A 25,100-nucleotide genomic window follows, 5' to 3' on the forward strand; every position below is an offset into this window, starting at 1 on the left:
TGTGCAATGGGAATAACAGTACCCGCTTCAAAGATTATAATTTAAATAAGAAAATAACTAGAATGTAAACTTTCACTAAATGCAGTTGGCAGGGCGCTGTGGTAGTAATGGTTCTGGTTTCCTGGTTGTCAGGGAGGCGATGATTTCCCGTAAGCTCCCTGAAAGGGCGTCTGGAGGATACTGTGGCCGCAGGGTGGTGCTGCAGGGTCACCTCCAGCCACCAGAGCACGTCCCCTCCGCGCTGGGCGCCGCCCAAGGAAACCAGCAACCGGGTGCCTCTGTCCGCGGGGCTTCCATGTGCCGCCACCAGAGGTGACTCTGGAATTCAAACGGCTGGATGGGGGCTCACGGTCTAGCAGATACACATCTCTTTCCACTTTTCGGATAGGGGCACTGAACCCCAGCGGGGGCCGTCTCACAGTCACTCAGCATCAGCTAGGGAGGCACAGGGTCCCTCAGAACCTCAGGGTGGGGTTCCGCAGAGAAGCTCTGAATCCCTCCGGCACTCCCTACCGGTGGCTGGGGTGGGAATGCTCTGGGAAAATCCTGGGATTGTCTGGGGGGGGGGGGGGGCGGCTGTTGCCTCTTTAAGGACAGGGTAAGGGCCGCCTACCCCCTCCCCCCTGCAGTGGGGGCAGAAGAGCTCATTGGACCCATTCTGATCAGGCTTTAGGGGCTTTTAGGAAGGCCCTCGACATCCAAGCCCTTGCACCTTGCCCTGGCATTGGCAAAAGGGTGTAGAGAGGACCAGACCGTCTGGTCTTCTCCACTCTGTACCCCAGGTCCCACTCCGAGTGTCCCTTGCAGGGAGATTCAGTGTCTCCCTTGGGAACGTGAGCCTCTCCAGCTTTTCCCTTTGTGCCTTATTAGAGTCTCATTTTTGTTTATTGTCACCCTCCTTTCATTTCATTCCTTTTCCATATTTGGGGATTTGGTAATTGAACTTGTTTTTTAAAACTTACTCTTTAATACTCTTTGTTACCTTAACAGAGAGACAGACTCTTGGAGTATGGTGTCTGCACAAGGTTCAGAACTTCTGTCTCTCCCCCATTGGAGGATTTTTTTTTTCCTAAATGCTTTTCCAGCTCTGATCTGAGAAGCAGCTGCCATTTGGTGGCTGATGCTGACATCTTCTAGCTCCCGTTGGCATCCAGGCTGGTAGACCTCGCTACCTGGGGCATCTCTACCCAGGAGCAGGTGGGGCAGGCCAGGCCTGCAGCTTTACAGGCTTTAGACTTGAGGACATTTCAGTGGAGGAGGTGGTAGTGATCTTTTGCTTTTGTTTTAGATCCCAGAGCACCAGAGCAGAAAAGAGCTCTCTCATAAGATGCTTCAAGCCAGAAAGTGAGCCTGGGGCAGTGGGTGTCATGGAGACCTGAGAGATAGCTATGTGCCAGACTATGTGCCAGACCTTCTCTGGGTGGACAAACTGAGGCCCAGAGAGAGGAAAGGGCTTGTTCAACTCATTTCACAGATAGGGCTTAGATTCAGGGCTCTGCCGCCTTTCTTTGCTCTCTGTTTGCAGAGAATGGGCTGTCTTGCTTGTGCTTGGCTTCTGCTGGACTGTGGAGCTTATCATCTTCAGGAAACCTATCAAAGAGCTGTGCATGCAGTTGCATGCCTTTAGTCCCACCTATTCAGGAGGCCAAGGCAGGGGATCTCATGAGTCCAGGAATTTTGGGCCGACCTGATAACATAGCAAGACCCTGACTCAAAAGTAAAAACAAACAGAAAGAAAGGAAACAAAAGAAAAAGAAATCCATTAAAGAAGTGTCAGTGCCCACCTTTTCTGCCAGCTTTGCTGACTGGCTTTTCTTGAGTCCTGAAAAGCAGGTTTTCTATAATCTCTCCTACAGTGGAAACAGACCCTGACTTACAGACTGGCTGCATGCCAGCTTCTACCACCTGGCCATGTATGTATGTTTGGTGGTGTCCCTAGGAGTCACCAGGAAGTTCATTGACTGGCAGTTTACCAGATGTGGCCAGATCTCTTTGTCCCACCCATGTTCAGCTTCCTGCATAGCTCAGCATTTTTTGTTCATGGAGATTTCCTAGGAGAGGGGACCCTAATATTTGAATTGGGGGGTCATCAGTTTATATATCTGTTCATTGCAAAACCCTGAAGATAATGAGGGGCATATTTCAAAGTTACAGAATTGGCCTGGAACTGGAAAGCATAGGACCAATATCCCCTTCTTTTATTCTCTTAACTGTCTTTTTCACTCCCATCTTTCCCACTCATAACCTGGCTGCATATGGCTTTGGTTTGCCACAGTCCTATTTTGAACCCAGGGCATCCTTATTTTTTTAGTTCCATTGGGAAATTCTCTCCATGTGTCTTAGAATAAATAATCAATCCATGGTCAGCCTAGGGACTGGATGCCCTTGGATCAGGTGTCCACTCTAGTCCAACCAGCTGTGGGTCACATGGTTCAAAATTTGATCAGCTTAAGCATTACATAGCGTACAAGCGGAGGAATTGGGGGATATCCTGGGACTTGAGTTACTCAAGACAGGGATTCACAATCATGAACGGCCTAGACCACAAAATAAGCATTGGGCATGAATTATATTGGAAGAAAATATCACACAAAAGAGAAAAGATTTTATTGTCTTATTAGTCAATATTCCTGGATGAAACAAGGGGCACAGCGTGAGACCATGTTCACAGTGCAACATAGGCCTTTAGGAAAGTATTTCAAAGGCTGACCTGCCCAGACTCCTGTCTTTAAGCCAGCAACCCCCTCACTGGGCCCCAGCTATCTTGACAGATGGAGATGCCATGGTTTCAAGAACACTCAGCTGGGGCTTCTGGGTTGGTCCCACCATGTGGTCCTTATAAAACTGCTATTCAGGGGAGCTTTCTATAGTTTGAGACAAAACACAGCACTAAATTAGGGTTTCTAAGCCCCCTGCCTTGGACACCTCCCTGGAACATTTGGGCTTGTCACACATTCCAGGAGGGAGCAGCAACACAGCTGCAGTCACAGCTGCCAGGAATAGGCCTGGGCTCCCACCCTGTGGGGGGCAGGGTAGAAGCTGCAGGGCTTCCTCTAGGGACCCTGAGTGAGCTCACTTTCACCCCCACACCAATGACTTCATCCACCCAAGGCCACTTGGCAAAGAGCCTAGACAGTGTGAGAGGGGCTTTCTCCCAGAACAGGCTGGGGACATCTAGCAGGAGTAGGGGAGGGATAGGCTAGACCTAATCTGACTCCAGAGAGATCAGGGGTAAGTATGGAACTCTGAAATGCAGAAGAGTTCAAGAAAAGGGGTTGGGGGAGGACATAAGGCAGTGGTACTTTGGTATTTAAAGGTAGAAAAATGCAAGGAAGTAAAGCGTTTTCTCCATTTGTTCTTTGGCAATTCCATTAGAAAATCCCAGGAGGCAAGCAGGATGACCTCATGTCCTCCAACTGAAAATCTCAATGATTCTGTGAAACAGAGTCCCGGGCTGCACCATGCTTCCGATGCAAACTGCTTTATGTGTGTTTCGTCACATTTAAAGGAAGGTTTAATACTCTTAAATATCTACCAAAAGTAGATTATAATGTGTGACAATGACATAAAACAAACTTCACTTCTCAAGATCACAAATATTTGGAATATAAAATGTCCGGGGAGGGGGGATATTAAAAGTAAGAAAGGTACAAAAGAAGTCTGCTTAAAAAATTACAAAGTATTTTAAAAAATTGAATGCCCAAAGAGTTGTGATCTGGGTAACTGTCCAGGTAAATGCTTCAGATGCTTATTCCTTTAATAAGAATGAGCTCAGACAGAGCTGTATATCCAAGAGTGTGTACAGGAGATGCTCAGGGGCATCACATACACAAGCACATACATCCACAGGGACAGACACACAGCTGGGTTCTTGTTGTTCTAGGCACTTCATATCCGTGGTCTTAAGTCTCCCACCTTCCCATTACATTTGGCAAGTTACTTCTTTGGAGGCAGGACATTTTCTTCAAAGAAGCCCTGGTTGACAACATTCCCTGCTGGGAAGTATCTGGCCACCACAAAGGAGGACCCATCACTTGCAGATGCCTTTCCCACGCCCATCTTCTTTGTATTCTTCCATACCATGGCTGTGAAGTGTCCTGTAGGGAACAGGCAGGGGGAGAGGACAACAGATGAGTTAGCAGAACTTTGAGAGGATGTGGAAGGAATTCTTGAACTTCTGCAGTATCTTGCTAGGACCAGATCCCTTCATCTTTGTAGTTTATCAATCAGAGGAAGGAGGGAAAAACACATCAACTGCCAGATTTTTTTAAAGCAGATCCTTTCAGTCAGCCACACAGCCATCTCAACACTTTCCAGGAGTCTCCCAGAGATCATGACAATGGCCAGTGGACCCCACAATTAAGATGCCACCCTATCTGGCACCTGCCTCTAACCCTATCCCTAAACTGTACTCTTAGTGCAACGATTTCCATGTTATTCTCTAGGAGTCACTTTTGGTCATCTTACTTGGTATCTCAGGAAGTTTACTATAGCTGGCCCTCCTTTACAAAGCACTGGCCCTTTTAGGTTCCATGATGCCTCAGGCTCTGGGCATTCTTCCTGTCTCACTGACTCCTCCTCCTCTTCTGTATCCCTTGTAATGTTGGAGAGCCTGAATCTTCCAGAGCTCAATCCTGGGCTCCCTTCTTCTCTCTACACATTATTTTTAAAAATTTTTTTGGCAGATATGAGGTATTAAACCCCAGGGTCACTTTACCATTGAGCTATATCTCCTTCCCTTTTTATTTATTTATGTTTTAATTTTGAGGCAGGGTCTCCCTAAATAGTTGATGCCACCTTGGCCCCCTCCAAATTATTTTTCACTTAAGTAGCTGGAATGATTGTTTTGAGCCATTAATCACATCCATTTAATCTCCCTGTATAAAAGTTTTTCAATCACTTCAATTACACCTTGAATGAAAACAAATGCTTTGGCCTGGTGGCCTTTCCTTCCTTGAACACACCAGATTATTCCTACCAGAGATGCTTACGCACACTGGCCACTGTGAAATGTTATTCTGATGACCAACAGCTTCTTGTCCCTTAGGTCCCAGGCTAACTTTCACTTGTTCAAAGAAGTCTTTCACAATCTCCCTTTTATTTACCAAATACAAATGTCCTCTTCCAAGATATTCTTACCATATTCTGTTTTTCCCCTTGACAGCATTATGACCATTTGCAGTGATAAATTTGATTATTTGATTATTTCTTGGCTCCTTTACCACATTATGAGCCCCACATATGACAAAGAACAACTTCTTTTATTCACCAAGATATACCTAGTATCTTGGCATAACATAGCACATGAAAAGTGTGAAAAACAATCTTGATGAATAAATGAATGACAGAATAAATGATAAAAGTCACATGGAAAAATCATCCTGGAATTTTGAGGTTCTACTTTCAATGGAAATGCCAGCATTCTATATTTTGAACTAAGAGCTTGACAAGTTAGAGCCTCATTGAGACCCTGCACTCTGAGCAAAACAGCCCAGTTCCCTTTCAGACTACTGCTCCACCCTGCAGACACTTCTGAGGCTTGCTGAAACTTCTTAGCACCAGTCTCCCACTTCACAGGCTGCCTGCCCTTCACTCATAGAGCCTCAAGCTACTCCCATAGCTTGGTTTTCAACTCTCCTCTCCTTTGAGGTCAAAGTATTGATGCTGTAATGAATTCTTTGCCCAATGATCCTACAGTCTTATCATCATCTCTTGGGAGCAGAGGTCAGGTGATTGTCCCTCCCATGTTTAGTGTTTCCCACTCATAAGGATCAAAGGGGAGTTTACTTCCATGTTGCAGAATGGCCATCATTTTCTAAAGCAACCTGGAAGAGATTATATTTCCTCCTAAATCTATGGTTTGCACTTCAGCAAGCTGTGTGAGGGCAGGCTGCACATCTGTTTGATTAACTACCTTCTCCCCAATGTTTAGCACTGGATGAGGCATATAGTAAATATTCAATAACTGATGAACAAAGGAAGAGAGAGAAGGAGGGAAGAAGGAGGAAAAACAGGACCAGAGCAGCTAAACTTTCCATAGGTTTGTTAAGAAGGAAAGAGGGCAACCATTTCACACCCATTAGGATGGCTATTATAAAAAACAAACAAAAATAATAGAAAATAACAAAGGGTGATGAGGAGAAATTGAAATCCTAAGTATGGCTGATGGGAATGTAAAATGGTATAGCTGCTAAGGAAGACAGCACAGCAGTTCCCTCAAATTAAGCACAAATTTACCTTAGGACTCAATAATTTCATCTTGAGGTATACATCCCGAAGTACCGAAAGTGAGGATTCAGATATTTATATACCCGTGTTCACAGCAAAAAGATTTAACAATTGGCCCCAAATAACACACCCAAGTGTCCATAGACAAATGAATGGATAAATAAAATGTGGTACATTATTCAACTTTTAAAGGGAATTCTGAGCGAGGTGTGGTAGCACTTGCCTATAATCTCAGCAACTTGGGGAAACCAGGGCAGGAGGACTAAAAGTTCAAGGCCAGCTTCAGCAACTTAGGCCCTAAGCAACTTAGCAAGACCCTGTCTCAAAAGAACATATAAATTTAAAAAAGGGGCTGTGGCTCAGTGGTTAAGTGCCCTAGGTTCAATACCCCCACCCCGCCCCTCAAAAATCAGAATTCCGGGAATGCGAACTGTGAGAACATCATGCTAAGCAAAATAAACCAAACACAAAAAAGGTCAACTATTATATGATTCCATTTACATGAGCACTAGAAAAGTTAGATTTATAAAGACTGAAAGAAGGGGCTGGGGATGTGGCTCAAGCGGTAGCGCGCTCGCCTGGCATGCGTGTGGCCCGGGTTCGATCCTCAGCACCCATACAAACAAAGATGTTGTGTCCGCTGAAAACTAAAAAATAAATTTTAAGGAATACAAGATTTCTGTTTGTGAAAAGGCTCTGGAGATGGATGGTGGAGATGTTTACACAACAATGTGAATGTACTTAATGCCACTGAACTATGCACTTAAAAATGGTTAAAATGGGTCTGGGGTTGTGGCTCAGTGGTGGAACACTTGCCTCGCATGTGTGAGGCACTGGGTTTGATCCTCAGCACCACATAAAAATAAATAAGAATGTTGTGTTCATCACTAAAAAAAATAATATTAAAAAATGGTTAAAATGGCAAATTTCATATTATAATATTTTGCTATAAAATTGGAAAAGAAAAAGAAGCAAGAGAGAGAGAGAGAAACTGGTATTTATACTCTTCTAATCTTTTAGCATGAGACAAAGTTGGTGTCTCCCATTGCATCTTATATATGGTAAGGACTAAAAACAACATTCATTGATTAAATTCTGTTTTTCCCCCCACAGTTGAGCTCTATTTTTGTAATTTTTAATTTTAGGTGGGGTGCAATGGTGCCCAGTGACTTGGGAGCTGAGGCAGGAGGATTGCAAGTTTAAGGCCAGTCTCAGCAACTTAGTGGGGCCCTGAACAACTTAGGCAGACCCTGTCTCAAAATAAAAACTAAAAAAGGCTAGGGTTGTGGCTCAGTAGTTAAGTGCCCCTGCGTTCAATCCCTAGTACCAAGAAAATTTAAGGGCTGGGGATGTGGCTCAAGTGGTAGTGCGCTCGCCTGGCATGCGTGCGGCCCGGGTTCGATTCTCAGCACCACGTACAAAGATGTTGTGTCCGCCGATAACTAAAAAATAAATATTAAAAAATTCTCTCTCTCTCTCTCTCTCTCTCTCTCTCTCTCTCTCTCTCTCTCTCTCCTCTCTCACTCTCTCTTTAAAAAAAAAAGAAAATTTAAAATAAAAATAAGTAAATTTAGTGTAATTTATTTTTTGTCTGTATCCACAAAGGATTTGAGGTTACTAATTTCTTTATGAGAATACCAAACATAAATACTAACCTACAACATCAAGATGATACAATCAAAGTGAGAATGTAAAAGAAAATAAGCCCTAACCACAATTACACATCTTTACCACTTATCCCTATATTTGGATTGATTTCCACTTAATAAACTCTGGTTTTCCTTTCTGAATAGAGGAGAAACCCTTCTTGCCCATTCACCTTTGGTCCTTACACTGCTGACCACAGCTCTGGGCATTCAGCAGCTTTGCCAGGAATTACTGCTTATTTGAGCTGCCTCTGCCAGTGCTTAAGACCTTTTTCACACAAGCCTTCTTGAGAGAAACTGGCCACATGCTTTGGCCATTGGCCATTGCCTCACTCTCTCTCCAGAGAAAGAAGAGGCTGCCATTTATCCTCTGGTCGCCAAGAAAATGATCAGACACAAAGCTCACATCAGCAGCATGCATGCCAGTGGTAGCTTTTTCCAAACAGATGAGACTAAGCAACCTTTCCTCTTACTGGGGAAGTTTCTATCTGTGCAGAAATAATTAAGTTAGGGCATTTGGAGATCAATTAAAGGACACAACTTCCTTAGCAACCATCAGATACACACTGGTTTCCAATTCTAACAATAGTTCCTCTTTTTCTTTCTTTTTTTTTTTTGCCCTCCCCACCCCCGCAAAAAAAAAAAAAAAAAAAAAAGGATCACATTCTCCTTGTTATTGAGCATGAAAACTTCCTAGGATATGCCTTCAAAAAAACACATTGAATAAATTACAGTATATTCTTGGAAAGGAATAATGTTCAATGATAAGTAAGAATGAGGAAGCTCTCTTTATACTGGTATGAAACAATCTCTAACAAGTGCAAAAGAAATCACACACTCTGACACCAGAGTGTAAAAAGGGAAAAAAGAGAATAAATATACACACATGCTGGTATAAGTTCAGAATAACTCCAAAACCATACACAAGAACTGGTCACTTGGTTGCCTCTTGGGAGGAAAATGCTGAGGGTCAGGACTTATGTGGATAATACAGCTTTCAAATTCTATATCATCAGACTAATATAAAATAAATATGCAAGCCAATCTCACTTAGACAGAATAGAGCAAAATAATGATAATAAATGCTTCTTTCCATGCAGCACATAGCATGGATCAGTGCCTTTCATTAGAAGATGTTGGCTGTGGCTGGGCTGAGGGTAGGGATTGGTTACAGAGTATTTTGAAGGTCCTTCACCTACAACATGGACTCAGGCCAGGGAACCCTGAACAATAGCACAGCATTAGGCTGAAACAGGGTGGACCTGAAAATGTTCAAGGGTCTTGCAAGCCCGGATTATAATACCACTCAAAGTCCTACTCTTGTCTTAGGTTCAGGCTCTGTCCGCCCTGAGGCATTGTCCACTGGTACCTGGTATGGCCCAGGAGCCAGTTTTTTTTTGGATTTTCCTCTTTAGGGTGAGAGATGTGGGGATGAAGTGGGCCAGATGGCCAGGGATCATGGGGGTGATCATGGGAGTTCAACCCCATTCCCTATTCTGACTCTTGTGAGATTTCTATCTGGAACAAGAGCCATGGAAGAGGCATTAGATCAAGGACAAAAGACATGAAAAAGTCTCTTGCCCTTTGTAGGCCTCAGTTTCCTCCTCTACAAAACAGGCAGTGGCGCACACCTGTAATTTCAGTGAGTTGGGAGGCTGAGGCAGGAGGATCATGAGTTCAAAGCCAGCCTTGGCAACTTAGCAAGGCCCTAAGCAACTCAGCAAGAACCTGTCTCTAAATAAAATACAAAAAAGAAAAAAAAAAAAGGCAGGGGATGTGGCTCAGTGATTAAGCCCCACTGGGTTCAAGCTCCTCGACTAAAAAAAAAAAAGCCCTACTCTTGAACAGTACCTCGAGGCACGTGGCAGCAGTGCATAAGCATGTCCTAACCATCAAGGGGTGTGCACCCACGCGAACAGCGCAAGAACTTGCTCTGACACATGTTCAGTTGCTCAAGAATCTGGTTCAAGGGAAAAGCAATTCCAGAAGCTATGAAATTGCAGAAGCGTCTCTGGACACTGATCTTTATTGAAAGAAGGCAAGGTTCTGCTCACACACCCTTAATCACTGCTCCTTCCCTATCACTCTGTGGCAACATCAATTCTCACTAAGTCTGCAGAGCTAACTGGAAGGAGAAATGCCCCAGAGTTCTACCCACACAGTTGCAAGAATGCCTGCCCAAAAAGAGTGAGCAGTAAGCCACAGGAAATGGTGACTGGCTCTGAAACATGTCACTTCCTGCTTCTGATGAAACCTTCCAGAGTGAGGAGAGGTCAAAAGTGGCTCTGCTCTTGAGTGGGACTGGGTGCGGGAGGGGCAGGCAGAGGGTCCCCTTTTCAGTTTCCATGATGCCTTCTACCCAGAGGATCCTACCCCATCCTGGCTCCCACTGGAGTCTGAGCCAGTTTTGGAGAAAGACAAGAAGTCTGGTGAGGCCAACAAAGGGGTGAGAGGAACCCCAGAGCAAGAGCAACTGTCTAGGACTTCAATATGATAAATGTTTACCGCTCACCCTGGAGGAAGTCTATGAGAAAGGGATGTCCCCACGGAAGGCTCCCCCTGCATCTGAATCACCAGCTCTGTGTCCCTTGAGCTACCATGGTGTCCTTTGCCCTTAGACAGGGAAGAAAAAGAACTGACCCAAGTTCATGCAACAAATAGTACCAGAGCTAAGACTAGAAGAAGCTTTCCTGCATCCCAAGTTCACCTGAGCTGAGTAGAGTGGCGGTGAGGTGAAGGAAAGGCCAGGGGGGACACCAGGCTTAGATAACATGCAGGAGGGAGGTGGGGTGTGAAGGAAGGAGGAAATTAAGACCAGTCTGGCCTTTTTCCTGAGAGCCACTGCAGTTTGATGAAGACAGCACTTTTGAAATCTGGCTGCGAGCCAGATCTCAAAGTCTCAAGCTTTAAGGTAGTAAGTCTCAAGCTGACTTTAGAAATCTGGCTGCTGGAGAGCAGGATGGATTGGAGGGCGCAGGACTGGAAGCAAGGTGACCAGTACAAGAGTTGAGGTACCAATTCAGGAATGGGGCTCTCAGCAGCTTTTGAAATCCTGGCTCATTGTGACACTCGGCAGGAATGTGGAGAACTTTGAGCTGCAAGCAGGAGTCAGCAGCTGGGTGCTCTCAGAAGGAGGGATGGTGTGTGGGATGTGAGAAGATAGTTTGGGGAGGTGTTGGGGAAAGGAGAACTTTGACTTCTGGACAAGGTCAAACCAGAGAAACATGAAGGTAACACAGAGGAAAAGAGTTGATCTTCCGAAGGTTAGTTCCTCTTCACAGACAGATACCCTGCAACCTGCCCAGGCCGCTGGTGCCACTTACCAGTTCCTGAGGTGAAGCCAGGCTGCTGGAAGTTGTAGCTCTTGATTTCACTGTACCATCTATCAGCCACCTCCTTTCCTGTGTGCAGAAGGCACTGTTGTAAATTCACCAACAAAATCCACCCATTTCTATTCCCTCCATCTTCTTTCATAAACACTAAACCTCCATCCCATAATAAAATTTCTCATAAAGCAACAGTGAGGGGAAACATCTGGGATGCTCCTGGAAGACTCCCAGGGGCTCTTGCATGTGGAGTGGGAAGAGCCTGCTGGGGGACTAAGGATGGGCCCGGGGGGCCTGCACTGGTGTTGTTGCCCTGCCAGGGACTAGTTGCATAATTCTGGGTGAGGCTGTCCCCTCTCTGGGCCTCTACAATAAGAAAGTTGAACACAGTGCACACCAAGGGCCTTCTAGTGATGCTCTGAGTTTCTGGGAGACTGTCCTCACCCCACCCTGTGTCTGGCTTCTAAAATAACCACAGAAGAAAGACATCTGGGCTAGTAGGCCAGGAATCTCCACTGTGGTCAGGAGGACCCTCTCCTGAAGCGTTCCCTGGCCCTACAGGTGGTGAGAGGAGGAAGTGTTTCCCTGAGAGCTGATGATCTCAGGGCTAGAGCTAGAAGCTTTGACCTCAGGTAGTAAGTCTCAAGCTTTAAGGTGGGGGTGAATCACCTGGGGATCTTGTAAAATGAAGACTCTGGTTTCAGTAGAGCAGGGAGGGCCTATGAGTCTGCATTTTTAACAAGCAACCTGAAGTTGCTGCTGCCGATTTCCAGGACTAGGCATTAGCGTCACCTGGGAATCACTTAAAACAAATTAAAAAGAACAAACAAGGCCTGGGTCTTTCTTCAGACAGAGAGATCCAGGCACTGGTATTTTTAAAAACTCTGCAAAAGATTCCAATGTACAGCCAGGGTGTAGAGCTATTCAGTGCCTTAGAGATCACCTACCCAACCATCTCTCTAGAGCCTTGGGGAAAACTGGGGCCAGAGAGGGTAGTGATTTGGTCAAGAAGTCCCAGGGGTCCAGCACAAGGCCTTGGACCAACCACATCTCCTGACTGCTGCAGGAGGCTTTTTCCAGCCTACATCCTCCTTCCTGACTCATCAAGGCCACAGCCTGTGCCTAGAGGAGCCTGCAGGCTGAGGGTGAGATCTCAGAGGGGTCCTGCCTTCATCATGCACATAGCTCTGCCAGAGGGGGCACTGGCTCAGGCTGTCTGGGGAAAACCAAGAGGACTCAGGGTGCTCCCCTTGGGAACTCCAGGAATGTGAGGCTGGGGAAGAATTCTCCTGCTGGAGAAAGCTTCAGGGAGTGAAATCGCTGTGATATTTTCCATAAAACCCCATTTCAGGGCTATAGGAGCCAGAAAGTTCAAGAATGTTTGGTCAATGTGGTAGAATCATTCCAGACCCAAATGGATAAAGAAATTGTCTTTTCCATTATGTTTATTTCCAAAATGGAAAAAGATCTATTACTTTCCTCTGATTATAAAAGGAATATACCAGCATATTAAAAACCAACAACATTTAGAAAAATGTGAAGAAAGTAAAATTTTTCGGTAGCTGGTGCTCATAAAATCAACAGAGACTTTGTCCAGAAGCCTCTGCCTCCCCCATTCCTGTTCCTCAGCCTGGGAGCTTCCAAAGGGAGGGCCATCAGTCTGACTCATCTCTGTGTCCCTGGCACCCAGCACTGGCCTGGCCCTGAGCCGGCCATCAGAGACCTTGTGGTGAACTGAAGTCAGCTGTAAGCTGTGATTCAGGGAGCTCTGGATTTCCTTTCTCTTTCTGGGACTAAGGGCACTGGGGCCAGGTGGACCCACCACCCAGTCTAGTCCCAGCTGGGGCAGAGGAGAGGGGAGCGGAGAAAACCACCCACCTGTCTGATCGTAGGATGCCCAAGCAAGGTTCTCCCCACACTGGCCTCGACTGGATTCTGGGCTGTGCTTGAGGATCCTCGTGCTGGCCAGGGCCTCAGAATACCTGCCAGAGTCCACGGAGTCCATGGTGCTTCCTCAGAGTGGGTGCCACTCAGGGAAGCCCCAGCATCTGAGCCCCAGGCTGGTGTGGCTGAGCTTCCTTCCCTGCCCAGGCTCTGGGAGGAAACTGGGAGCATCACACCTGCATTGCTTCTGGCCTGCCAGTGGTCCCATGTTACAGAGGAGCAAACCAAGGCTCAGCAGAGCAAAGGGATCTGCCTAGTTAGTGGCAGAGTGGTATTCAAGCTTGGTTGTATTTGATCCCCAAACCCACGTCCCTCCAACCACCCAGGGTTCCTCTGTAACTGCAGCAGCCCCATGAAGGACCAAAGCCCCTGGGGTGCTGGGGACTCACTGTTGAGCCTCTTGGTTGAGCTTCTTGCAGAGCTTCAGTGGGGGAACGCCATGCTTCTGTCGGTACTCATTGTGGGCCTTCAGGACCTCATTATTAAACTGTTTGGAAGCTGAAATTATGGCACAGTGAAAGGCTCAATGCATAGCAAAGACCACCAAAAGTATAAGGTATACTTCAGAGCAATGCCCAACTCAAACTTAAGGCCCCATGGACAGAATGTTGTCCCCTTCCTCTACCTGGCACCCCAGCCACACAACTCTGTTCTACATTGCTACTTACCCTGCTTCCATCCCTGATACCACCTTCGACATCTCTGCATGTGGAAACCCCATGGATTTCGTGGGGCCTGCAGACCATGTTTGGATTTTGGTCTTTATCCAAGGAACAGGAAGTCTCAGAATGATTTGATTTGTGTTTCTAAAAGACCCTGAGTGGGGTGGACAAGAGATCAGAGCAGATGTTGGGGGTGCTGGACAGACAACCATAGGACTTCTGGAAGAAAATGTCTGAAAGAGATTGGATCCCTCATACTGGACCTACAGTGAGTGGTGGGGTCTGGAGAGGGCTAGGATTGGGAGCCCAGATAGAAGTGGTCTGGCTGGCCAGACACAGTGGACACACCTGTAATCCCAGCAGCTCTGGAGACTGAGGCAGGAAGACTGTGAGTTTAAAGCCAGCCTCAGAAATTTAGTGAGATGCTGAGCAGGTCAGTGAGACCCTGTCTCTCAGTAAAATACAAAATACGGTTGGGGATGTGGCTCAGTGATTGAGTGTCCCTGAGTTCAATCCCCAGTACTGCCTCCTCCTCCTCCCAAAAAGAAGTGGCCTGGCCCACACTAGGCTAGTGAAAATAAAACAGAGGGATAAAGAGAAGAGGATGAAGGAAGACAGCATTGCAGAAGTGGAGTAAGGGGAGAGTATAGTAAAGAAAGTAGTGGTTGGGCTGGGGATATAGCTCAGCCGATAGAGTGCTTGTCTCATATGCACAAGGCTCTGGGTTCAATCCCCAGCACCACACACACACACACACACACACACACACACACACACACTAATTGCTAAATAAATAAGATTCCATTTAAAAAAGGAAAGAAAGAAAAGAAAGTAGTGGTGATGGTGGGGAGGATGTGACCAGAGGGGGCCCGAGACTGCAGTGAGGGAAGAGGTGGTGCTTATGCCCAACTAGGTCGTAAACTCAGAAGAGGGGTTGAAGTAAGGGGGGGGATTAAGTTGGTGAAGCCAAACGCAAGCAAGCTCAATGAGTGAAAGAAGCTAAACAAATCTGGATCTGAAATAGAAACCATCATCCATCTAACATCTTCTGTCTACCAACTACCACCTACCCAGATCATCAATCCCTCCTTCCCACATGTCCTCTATTATCACCCATCCATCCTCTGGCCAGCCAGCATCATCATCCACCATCCATTCAACCCTAATCCACTTATCTGTTTATTTGCTCTGAGCACCTATGTGCCTAGTCCCTCATCGTGTGCTAGGGGGCCAGCAAGTCAGCCCTGTCCTATCCTCAAAAAGCTCATGCGCAGAAGGGAGACTGCTGTGTAATAGCAGTATGGTAAATGCCACAAGGCAAGTGACCACAGGTGTGAGAGGGATTTGGAGAAGAGCAACTTGAAAGGGTCTGGGGGATCAGGAAGGAGGTGACTTCTGATTTGAGGCCCCCAGGAAGTCTGGCAGGAGGTAGCCAGGGTAAGATCAGGAAGCCACTGAGCACTGGCCTTAGAACCTAGGGGTTCCCTCTGTGGAAATGGGGGTGAGTGGGGTGGGTTATGAGTGAGGGCCTCAGAGGGCCCTTACCCTGGGCTAGTCTCTTCTGGCCAGGAACCTCTGTGTTCTTTGAGGGCTGGCTGAGGGTGGTGCAGGAAGGGTGTAAACCAGAGTGTGAAGGAAGTGCCACACTCCTTCAGGTCACCTTTCTCAAAGCTGCTTTTTCACCCAAGGCTGAGAAGGTGGCCTGAGAGCAGCTCTCGTCCTCTTACCACAGCAGATCCCCTGTTTTCTGGCCTTGAAGGCAAATCCCATGAGTCTCCAAGGGGACCAGAGGGGAAAGGGCCCCAGGGTTTGCTTCAGGGAACTTTGGCTAGCTGGCCTGGTGGTGTCCAAAGGTTTTCTGATCAATTAAAGAGGAAGTGGACCCACCTTGAGAACTCTGAGACTCCTTGGGATGCCCAGCCACGCAGGGTGGGGCAGGAGTTATGGGAAAGGGCTTTGAACCCCAGATCTGCCAGGTTTTGGTTGACAGGCAGAGATGGCGAGACATGGGAAGCATGAGGTGAGGAGCCGGCAGTGCTGCCTGATGGCCTCAGGTCTCTGTGGCCAAGGGGCAGACCACACCTTTGTTGATATGATAAGCTAAGATTTCAGGTTTCTGAGGAAAAAGGGAGGTGATGTTAATGAGTATAGAGTTTTGGCTCTACAAGATAAAGTCTTGGAAGCCAGGCATGGTAGCTCCCGTCTGTAATCCCAGTGGCTTGGGAGGCTGAGACAGGAGGATCACAAGTTCAAAGCCAGCCTCAGCAACATAGTGAGGTCCTAAGCAGAAGTAGTGAGACCTGCTCAATAAATAAAACATAAAAGGGGCTGGGGATGTGGCTCAGTGGTTAAGTACCCCTGGGTTCAATCCCTGTTACCAAAAAGAAAGAAAAAGAAAAAGGTTTGAAGCTGTTTCACTATAGACTATGTCTAAAAATGGTCAAGATGGTGTACTGTACCTGTTTCGGGTTTGGCATATTCATGAGGTATTTGGGATAAGGAGTCACGAGGTTTCCAAAGACCATCTCATGGGAAAATGGCAGGAGCCAGAGCAACTCATGGAAACCGGGTGGGGGTCTTGTTGACCATAGGCTAAGAAAAAGCCAGTAGGGGGGTGTGGTGGCCAGAAACCATGGGCTCCTGGGAGATGGGCTGTTTCTCCCTAGTCCAGTTCCCACCTGTTGCAAGAGGGATTCAGGCCCTGAATGGAGACTCAATGGTAAGGGGAGGCCAGACTTCTAGGAGTTCCTGAGCATCTCTAAGGAAAAAGATCAAAACAAGTATATATGTACAGGCAAGAGCATGCCTGGGTGCACATAGTCAAGGTGATGAAGGGTTCCCATCTGAGTGACAGGCTGACGCACCCTAAAGCCCTTGCCAGTTTCCATGTTCCAGGAAGGCCACAGGGGGTCTAGTGGGCACCATAAGAGATGCCCAAGGCTCAGTGGAATGTGCAGTGGTGACCACAGATGCATCAGGGAGGGCTCCTTGGAGGAGGTATTCTAGATCAGGAATCATGAGATGAGAAGGCCAAGGACACAGAGGGGCAGAGTGGAAGGGACCCAGGCATATCCTATAGCTCTAGGGAAGAGGGAGAGATGGGGGAGGTGGGTGGATGGCTCAGGGGAAGCCAGTTTAAAGCAGCCCAAATGCTGGGGTCAGTTTGCACAGGACCCCATAGTGCTGTAGGCTCCACAGGCTCCTTGGGGAAGAGGGATACACAAGACTGCTGAAAACTAGGTCACTGCACTGCTAGAATGAGGGAAGTTAAATAAACAAAAGTGAAGTTCCTGTGCCCAACTCAAACTCAGTGCCTAGAAGCCACGCCAGGCACAGGTCCCCAGATCCCTGGGCCAGGGTTCTCTGCAAGAGGTCAGGTCTTTCCTGCAGTCAGCAGGGAAGCCCTCTCTCTCCTCCCCTGGCTGGGAGCATATCTCCCCCATACCACCCAGAAGTCCCCTCAGACCACAGCCAGTCCTAGCCCAGGTGGCTCCTCTGGGCAGGGCGTGGTTCCAAGGAGGAAAGTTATCAGTGGCGACCACACCCAGCAAGAGACACACCCCACTTCTGCAGAAGAACCCAACAACAAAGATAAACATAAAGGGAAAAAGTCAAAGAAAAGCCCACCCATCACTGGGTTAGGCAGGGAGAGCCCCCAATCATCCCATGATGGGGGAAGGGCAAAGGTTATGTCTTCATTTTGTAGGAAGGTAAACTGAGGCTCATAAAACTCACACAGCTTTGGAGCTGCTTCACACCTTAACACTACTGACTGTAAATCTAAAAATGGCCAGGATGGTACATTGTGTGTTATACGGTTCAGGTTTAGCATGTTCACCTGGTATATGCGGGGAAGGATCACAGAGGTTTCCAAAGACCACCTCATGGGGAAATGACAGGAGCCAGAGTAACTCATGGGAACCAGGTGGGGGATCTTATTGACCATGGGCTACAAAAAAGCCAAATAAGGTGGTGTGGTGGCCAGAAACCATGGGTTCCTGGAAGATGGGTTGATCCCCCAAAGTCCCCAGCCTCTCCTTCCTGGGCTGGACTCTGAGGCAAAAAGTTAAAAAAAAAAAAAAAAAAAAACACACCCCACCCATCCCTGGGTGGCCCATCTGCACTGTACCTGCCTTTCTCCTGCTTGCTGGCCTGCTGTTTTCTGGGGGTGGGCCTGTGTGTGACCCTCTTAAACTTCTTACCCCCTTTGTGGGAGCTTCCTTTATCTTACTCATTTTTATGACTAGGAACCGAGGCTTGAGAAGGGACATAATCTGCCCCAATTCCACAAGCCCGGGGGTAGGAAGAGGTCCACCAGGAAGGAAACAGTATCTCATGCAAGTGCCATCCTGACCTCCCACCCCACAGCCTAAGAATCACCAGACAAAGGGAATGACTGAGGGGTCACCTAGGAGACGGATCAGGCTCAGTGGGGACAGCTGAGAGCAGTAGAAAGAAAAGAGACTTCAGGTTGGCAGCTGCCCTCAGATTCACGAAGGGAGAGAAGAGGAAGGAAAAGAGCTACGATTTCTCAAGAACCACCTCTGTGTCAAGGCCCTCAGAACAGGACCTGCCCAAGGGGCCCCAGCAAGTCAGGGGCTGTGGAGAAATAACTAGGACTGCTGGAAGCTGCAGTGGCTCCCTGGGGCCAAGGAAAGGATAGGGCCGGTCATTTGCTGGGGCACAGGGTATAGGCGTCCTAGATGGGGCTGCTATGGGTCCTTTGAGGCCGCAAGGCCGTCTGTGCCTCAACCACCCAGCTGAAAGCTTTCATCCCTCAGCATCCCTCTTCTCCCTGAAGCCTCCTTGAGTCCAGTACGGCTCTTTCCTCTGCCTCTCCAGACTCTTCTTGAAGGAGGTCATGACAATGAGGGGCCAGGGCAGGAATTGTGAACAGGCCCCTTCTGTCCTCTTGGCAAGAGGCTGGAAAACAACCTTATTCCACCTTTGGGGCAAAGCAGGTTTTGCCTGTCTACCAGGAAGAAAGTAAAAAGTAGATTTAAAAAAAAAAAAAAAAAGGTAGTTCCTGCTTTGGAAGCCTGGGTACCCGGCAGTTCAAGAGGCCAATCCCAGCTCTGTCTTTTCCTAGCTGTGTGATCTGGCCCATGCTGCTGATCCTTCTATGTAGCATTCCCCATACCAGTAGTTGCTTCACAGAGTTGTTGTGAAAATTAAGTGCATTAATCTATGAGATGCTTTAGAACGGTTCTGGAACATAATGAAAAGTTATTAAATGTCAATGAGACTTGTTACTATTAAGTGAAACCCTTTAGCCTCGGGCTTTGGGAGAACCTGCCTCATCTGATTTCTTTCCTATTTTAAAGGGAGAGGGCTGCTAGTAGTTCAGTTGACTTGTAAGTGGGCAAGATGGAGACTCCTTGTGGTGCTTGTGGTCTTAGCTACCAGGAGGCTGGGGTTAGGTTGCTAGAGTCTAGGAATTTGAGACCAGCCTGGACAACATAGTGAGACCATATCTCAAAAAATGAAACAAAACACCAGGTGCAGAGGTGCATGCCCGAAATTTCAGTGACTGGGAGGACTGAGGCAGGAGGATGGTGATTTCAAAGCTAGCCTCAGCAACTTAGTGAGGCCTTAGGCAACTCAGCGAGACCCTGTCTCAAAATAAAAAAGTTAAAAGGCTGGGGATGTGGCTCAGTGGTTAAGTGCCCCTGGTTTTATCCCTGGTACCAAAACAAAACAAAAAGACCCACAAAATCCTTGCAGGCATATTTCCGTACCTTCAAGCCCAGGTATTTTTTGAATAAATGAGTGAATTAACAAATAAATGAGGTTCTCACACCAGCACAGTGAAGGTACTAGGACAGGATTTCTTTCCTTATTACAAATGTGAAAATCCGGTTTATGGCTGGCTGCCTCTTTTCCTAATGCAGGAATAAGTAATGAACAGTTGCTCAGTTGCTTCTGGGAATAGGAAATACATTTTCTGCAGCATTAACCCCCTCTAGACTGCCTCTCTCCAATAGATGACCAGGAGACACAGTTGTTTAAGGACAGAAGGATCCAAAGTAGGGGACAGCACTTGCTCAGGCTGCTCAAGCTGTAACCCTTTCTACACCCGCCAGGCTTGCCTAGGGGCAAGCCCCTGTCCCCTGGGCCCCAGCTCCACTACTGTGTGCAAAAGAAGGATGACAGCTGTGGTTTTCAAAAAATGCCTTCAGAGCAAGAAAACCCTTTCTTTGAATGAAACCATCAAGAAAATTAACAAAAGAAGTGAAACTACTAGGGCTTAGTGGCTCATATAACCTCTCCCTGCAAAGACCTAAGGGCCTCAGTAGAAAATTCCTGGACTAGGTCCCTAAGGGCCCTCTGCTCTGATGTGTGTCCACGGACACTGAAATTCTTAGAGTGTGTGTGGAAGTCACTATCAGCCAGTCCAGCTGAGGAGGGGTTGGGGTTGGAGCATGTGGTCAGTGCGGCATGGAAGAAAGTGCACAGCTGAGAAGTCAGAGCTCTGCTTTCAAATCCCAGTTTGCTTGCTTGCTTAGTGGTCAAGGCATGAGTTTGGGCAAGGTACTCAAGCTCTGTAAGTCTGTAAAATGAGCTGATGCTAACAACCCTATTATAAAGGTTGACAACATATAAAATACCTAGCTCCCAGTCTGGCATGCAGTTGGAGCTTAATGATTGGTAATTGCTATTGCTAGGGACAAGAGGCTTCCACTGAGCCCAAGGCCACTGCCTTCCTCTGTTCCAGAACACTTGCTATATACCAAGGCCTAGCAGGGAGACCAGGCCTGGGAGTAGGAGCGGGGGTCTTCCAGCAGTGAGCCCTGCAGTTTCCAGGCTTGGAGCTTTGTCAGTTGTGATGACTTCACAGGGATGCCCATTACCCCAAGCAATTCTGGGCTCATCTGAGGTTAAGGATGAAAAAGAGCCTGGCTCACGTGCAGTGATGAGGAAACTGAGGTCCAGAAAAGGGAGGGACTGATTTCTTAAGTGGTCTTTTTGGAGCCATGTATGTTCCTATATGGACACATGTTCCTGCTCTGAGGAAGCAGACAGCAGCCCCAGCTAGTGGCCTAGAACTTCAAGGTGGGCTTATGAAGGTTTGTTGGAATTGGTCACCTAGAAAAGTCACTTCCTCTTAGAGTCCATTAGAAGAGGGGTCCAGGGACTGGGGATGTGGCTCAAACAGTAGCGCGCTTGCCTGGCATGCGTGCGGCCTGGGTTCGATCCTCAGCACCACATACAAACAAAGATGTTGTGCCCGCCGAAAACGAAAAAATAAATATTAAAAAATTCTCTCTCTCTCACTCTCACTCTCTGTTAAAAAAAAAAAAAAAGAAGAGGGGTCCACAGTATTATGCAGAGGGACAAATAAAATCCATTGGGCTATGAGAGCGGGGCTGGGTTAGGATTCTGGAAAGACTAGGATTCCTGGGTATATGGCAGGGGAGGGATGGCACCTGACTCAGCTGTAACCTGCCTCCTGCCACTGGCCCCCTCCTGAGTGTGAAGTCATCCTCCTCTGAAACCTGCCTGCCCTTCTTCAGTCCAGATGGCACCACTGCCATCTTGCACCAAAACTCATGACTCTGACCCAGGTCCCTTCTCCTTTCCAGTCCACACCTCTGCCCTAGATGCCTGTGTCATTCCTGTCTGTAACTATAGCAGTCCTCCCACCACCCACCTCTATTCTCCCCTTCTGATCTGCTCTCTGCCCTGGCAAGCTCTAGTCCAGTGACATTTAATGGCACTCCAGGTCCCATAAGATAAAGCCCAATTCCCAAGACCCTGTAGGATTGAGTCACCTCTTCTAAAAACCTTCAATGAGCCCCATGCAGAGATGTCTCCCTCTCCTGAACTTTCACCGCTCTTCACTTGCATGTCCTGTGGCTTGGAACACTTCCCACTTTTTTCCTGGAGCACTGTGGTGCCTGCCTTTCCCTCAACCAGCTTTACTGGTTCATTTCACAATCCAAATGAACACTCCTGAGGATGGCCCATGATAGACAGCACTGGGTTTACAAATTGGTACAGAGCTCACAGATGGTGAGAAGAGAAGGGCGAGAGGAAGAGATTAAAAAAGAAGAATGGGAACATAGCTGATTATCAGTAGTTCTGGAAAGCTGTTTGGGGTAAAATATAACTGGTTAAAATATAGCTTTAGAGAATTTGTGGATTTTCTCCTAAATCTATAGAGAAAAAAAATTCATTTCCCAAGTAGAGATCAGAATGCTCTCTAGCATCTGCCATAGTTTGCCCCCTCACTACCTATCATCCTGTTCTTTTAACTACATGACAACCTCTTCACCTTCCCATATAGGAAGCACCTTGGGGATCATATTGTACAGATGGGGAAACTGAAGCACAGAGGGGGAAAGAGCCTTGCTCAATATCACAGAGCAAGTGATTTTTTTTTTAGTTGTTGATAGACCTTTATTTATTTATTTATATGTGGTGCTGAGAATCGAACCCAGTGCCTCACACATGCCAGGCAAGTATGCTGGCGCTAAGCTACAATCCCAGCCCCCAGAGCAAGTGATTTTCAGGCCAGAACTGAAGTCAGATCTTCCAGGAGAGCTGGAGGTAAAGTGGGTTAGGACCAAAGCCAGAAAAAGTCACTTACTCCCCATGCTGGCATCTCATGAGGACAGACCCACGAAAGTACAAAACATTACTTATCTGAGGCTGTCAACCTCAGTGAAGGAGGACTTCTGAACTCTATCCATTAGCTATTCTTGAGGGGCTGTGTGAGGTGGGGCACGCCTGTAATCCCAGCAGCTAGGAGGCAGAGGTAGGAGGATCACAAGAGGCCCTAAGAAATTTATTGAGACCCTCTCTCAGAATAAAACAAAAAGGGTTGAGGTTGTGGCTCAGTGGTTAAGTGCTCTGGGTTCAATCCCTGGTACCAAAAAAAAAAAAAAAGAAAAAAAAAAAAAAAGAACTTCCTGTTGGGTAGAAACTATGGTGAGATAGATAAACACAAACATTCCTAGCCACCAGAAGTGAGGAGTCAGTGGGGAGCTGGTCTATGGCTAAACATTCCTCCCAGGCCCCCACAGAGTTAGCCTTCCCTTGGTGGGGGATCAGGGATGGGCTTCCAGCCTGGGAGTTGAGCTTAGAAGGATGAGGAGGACTGTCAGGCTGGGGATCAGAGTTGGGCCAGGGTCATTCAGAGTGCCAGGGAAAGGCACCAGCGTGCTAGCCTCAGCTGCAGTGCAGGGTGTAGGCAAGGGATGGTGACCAAGGCCCAGAGGGCCTGAGGCAGGGCTGAAGAAAGTGCTCTTTTAACCTGCAAATGACGAATGGGACAGACAGTGTTTGGGAGGATAGAGGGAGACCTGCATTTCAGAAAGGTCACCATGAAAATCAGTGGTGAGGACAGGCAGCAACAGGTTGGAGATAAAAAAGGAGTCAGACTGTGCCTGGCACCTGGCCTGGCACAGAGAGGCACTCAGAAGAGGAGGAGCCACGAAAGAATGAAAAGGATGCTCATAGTTGTCCTTAGGAGGATTGGACGGAACAGGCTGATTTGCAGCGAGAGATGCTGTCAGTTAGTGGCTTTTTCCAACTGTAACTTTGTCCTTCTCCTGAAACAAAGCAAAAGCCACGCCTTGGCCGGACGCAGAGCGCAAATCCCATTAGGGCCTAGAAAACCTCCCTGACGCAATGTCTGGCCTGCAGCCAGTGGGACCCTCCCTCGGTCTCGCCTTCCTTCCCTCTCTCCCGGTGGTCTCACCGTCACTTAGGCTTTCTGGTTGCCCCGGAAACTGTCCAGGCTGCACCGCTGGATGCTTTGCCCCGTGCGCCCTGCATCCCGCACCCAGGGGTCCCGCATCGCAGCCAGAGCTGCATCTCTGGAGCAGAGGCAGCGGTTCCGCTCCCCGAGACCAGGGTGGCGGAGACCAGGGCGAGGGTCCAGGAGTCTGGGACTCCGCGGCTTACCTGACTTGCCCATGGCCGGCTCTGCGAGCTGCTCCGCTCCGGCTGCGGCTGCGGCTGCGCTGGCTGCACTTAGTGGCGGGCCCCAGCAGCTCCACCAGCCAGGAGTGGGCCGAGCGGCCGCAGCCCCTCCCCCGGAGCCGCCCGGCCTCCGCCTTATAAGGTAATGACAGCTGCAGGCGGAGGCGCCTGGGGCCACCCGCGGGACTCCCCGAGAACTCCTCCAGCGGAGGGAATTCCGCCACTGCCCGGGGCTCTCTGAGTGCGGACCAGAGCTCGGGCCTCCTGGGTCGCGGTCCCTAGCGGTCCCCTCTCTGGGGATGGAAGAGGGCCGCGCGCGCCTGCCACGTGGTTCCGGGGAACTCCTCCGAGACTGACACGCGGCGAGGACCGCGGTGCTCTCTAGCAAGGTTCGAGGGACGGTTCGGGCCAGCGCCACCAGGGGTCGGTACCCTCTCCACCTCAGTCTGTCCGACAGGCCCCCAGTGTGCTCCTTCCCTTCCCCAGGGACTCTGGGCTCCAGAGCTCCTCTCTCCAGGACACACTTACCTCGACGCGCGTCCAGGTAGGAATTTGGCACTCCCAGACCCTCCTGCGTGAGCTGCCCCAGGGAGGCTCCTGCAGACCGTCTAACCTACTCATTTGACCCTCACTGCCTGTCAGATCTAGCCAAATTCCCCACCTCTGAAGTCTGGCTTCATTCAGACTTGCCTCTTTACTTCTCTAGCTTTGTACCACGCTCCCTTCAAACTTGATTTCGTGATACTTCCAAAACATATGCTTGGATTTCCCACATCTTTGCCATTTCCTCAGGCTGTTTCCTCCCTGCAACTGCAATGGGTAGAGAAGGGCTGCTGCCTGTCTCTACCCACTGCAGTTCAACCCACTCCTCAAGGTCTGCCAGTCTTTTCAGTTACAGAGGCTCTCACCTTTCCTGGTCTTAGCCGTAGTACACACCCGGTATTGGGGAGAGTTGGTCACTGTTAGGGCCCCACTCTTATGTGAGAAGAGCTTGGGGGCATTCTGAAGGTGTATCCTGAGTCACCTGAGCCAAACTCCCCTCAGTGACTCCTTCATGGGAAAGGGCTCTGGAAACCCTCCTGTAGGATATTAACTTCACGACTTTTTTTCCCCCCCAATAAATGGGTACTGACATGAACAGACCTGCTGATTATAAGGGCAGAATTTGTAATACCAAGGGCTTACAAATGTCCAGTAGGATATTAGGGTTGGTACTGCCCCCTCTATTCTATGCCAGGCAAATGCCCTTTTGTACTTTCATGTTAGAGTGGGTCTAACTAGTGCCCACTGAGTTAAAAGAGACTTCTGGTGCTAGGTGGACATGCCTACAGTCACCACTGTTTATCCTTATCAGGGGATTAATACGC

The 25,100-nt window shown here is 48.2% G+C and overlaps 1 protein-coding gene across 1 annotated transcript; it reads right to left on the reverse strand.

The window, feature by feature from the left end:
- Nucleotides 1-2,618: 2,618 nt before the first annotated feature.
- On the reverse strand, nucleotides 2,619-23,787 carry Glipr2 (GLI pathogenesis related 2). The gene is made up of 5 exons (XM_076843287.1): nucleotides 23,716-23,787; nucleotides 13,534-13,642; nucleotides 13,079-13,182; nucleotides 11,198-11,275; nucleotides 2,619-4,097 (listed from the first exon to the last, which is right to left on the reverse strand). Exons 1-5 carry the CDS (start codon nucleotides 23,726-23,728, stop codon nucleotides 3,937-3,939), a joined length of 465 nt encoding a protein of 154 aa, XP_076699402.1. The 5' UTR covers nucleotides 23,729-23,787; the 3' UTR covers nucleotides 2,619-3,936.
- Nucleotides 23,788-25,100: the final 1,313 nt, after the last annotated feature.

This window comes from Callospermophilus lateralis, chromosome 2 (assembly GCF_048772815.1).
Source record: "Callospermophilus lateralis isolate mCalLat2 chromosome 2, mCalLat2.hap1, whole genome shotgun sequence".
Taxonomy (NCBI): domain Eukaryota; kingdom Metazoa; phylum Chordata; class Mammalia; order Rodentia; family Sciuridae; genus Callospermophilus; species Callospermophilus lateralis.

Bases quoted from the DNA above. Each gene is read 5' to 3' on its own strand.
- Glipr2 (XM_076843287.1), bottom strand. The intron at 13,183-13,533 runs GTGAGTCCCCAG...GGACTCTGGCAG, and splicing joins CTCAACCAAGAGGCTCAACA to GTATTCTGAGGCCCTGGCCA. The intron at 11,276-13,078 runs GTGGGTGGTTTT...TTCTGCACACAG, and splicing joins GGCATCCTACGATCAGACAG to GAAAGGAGGTGGCTGATAGA.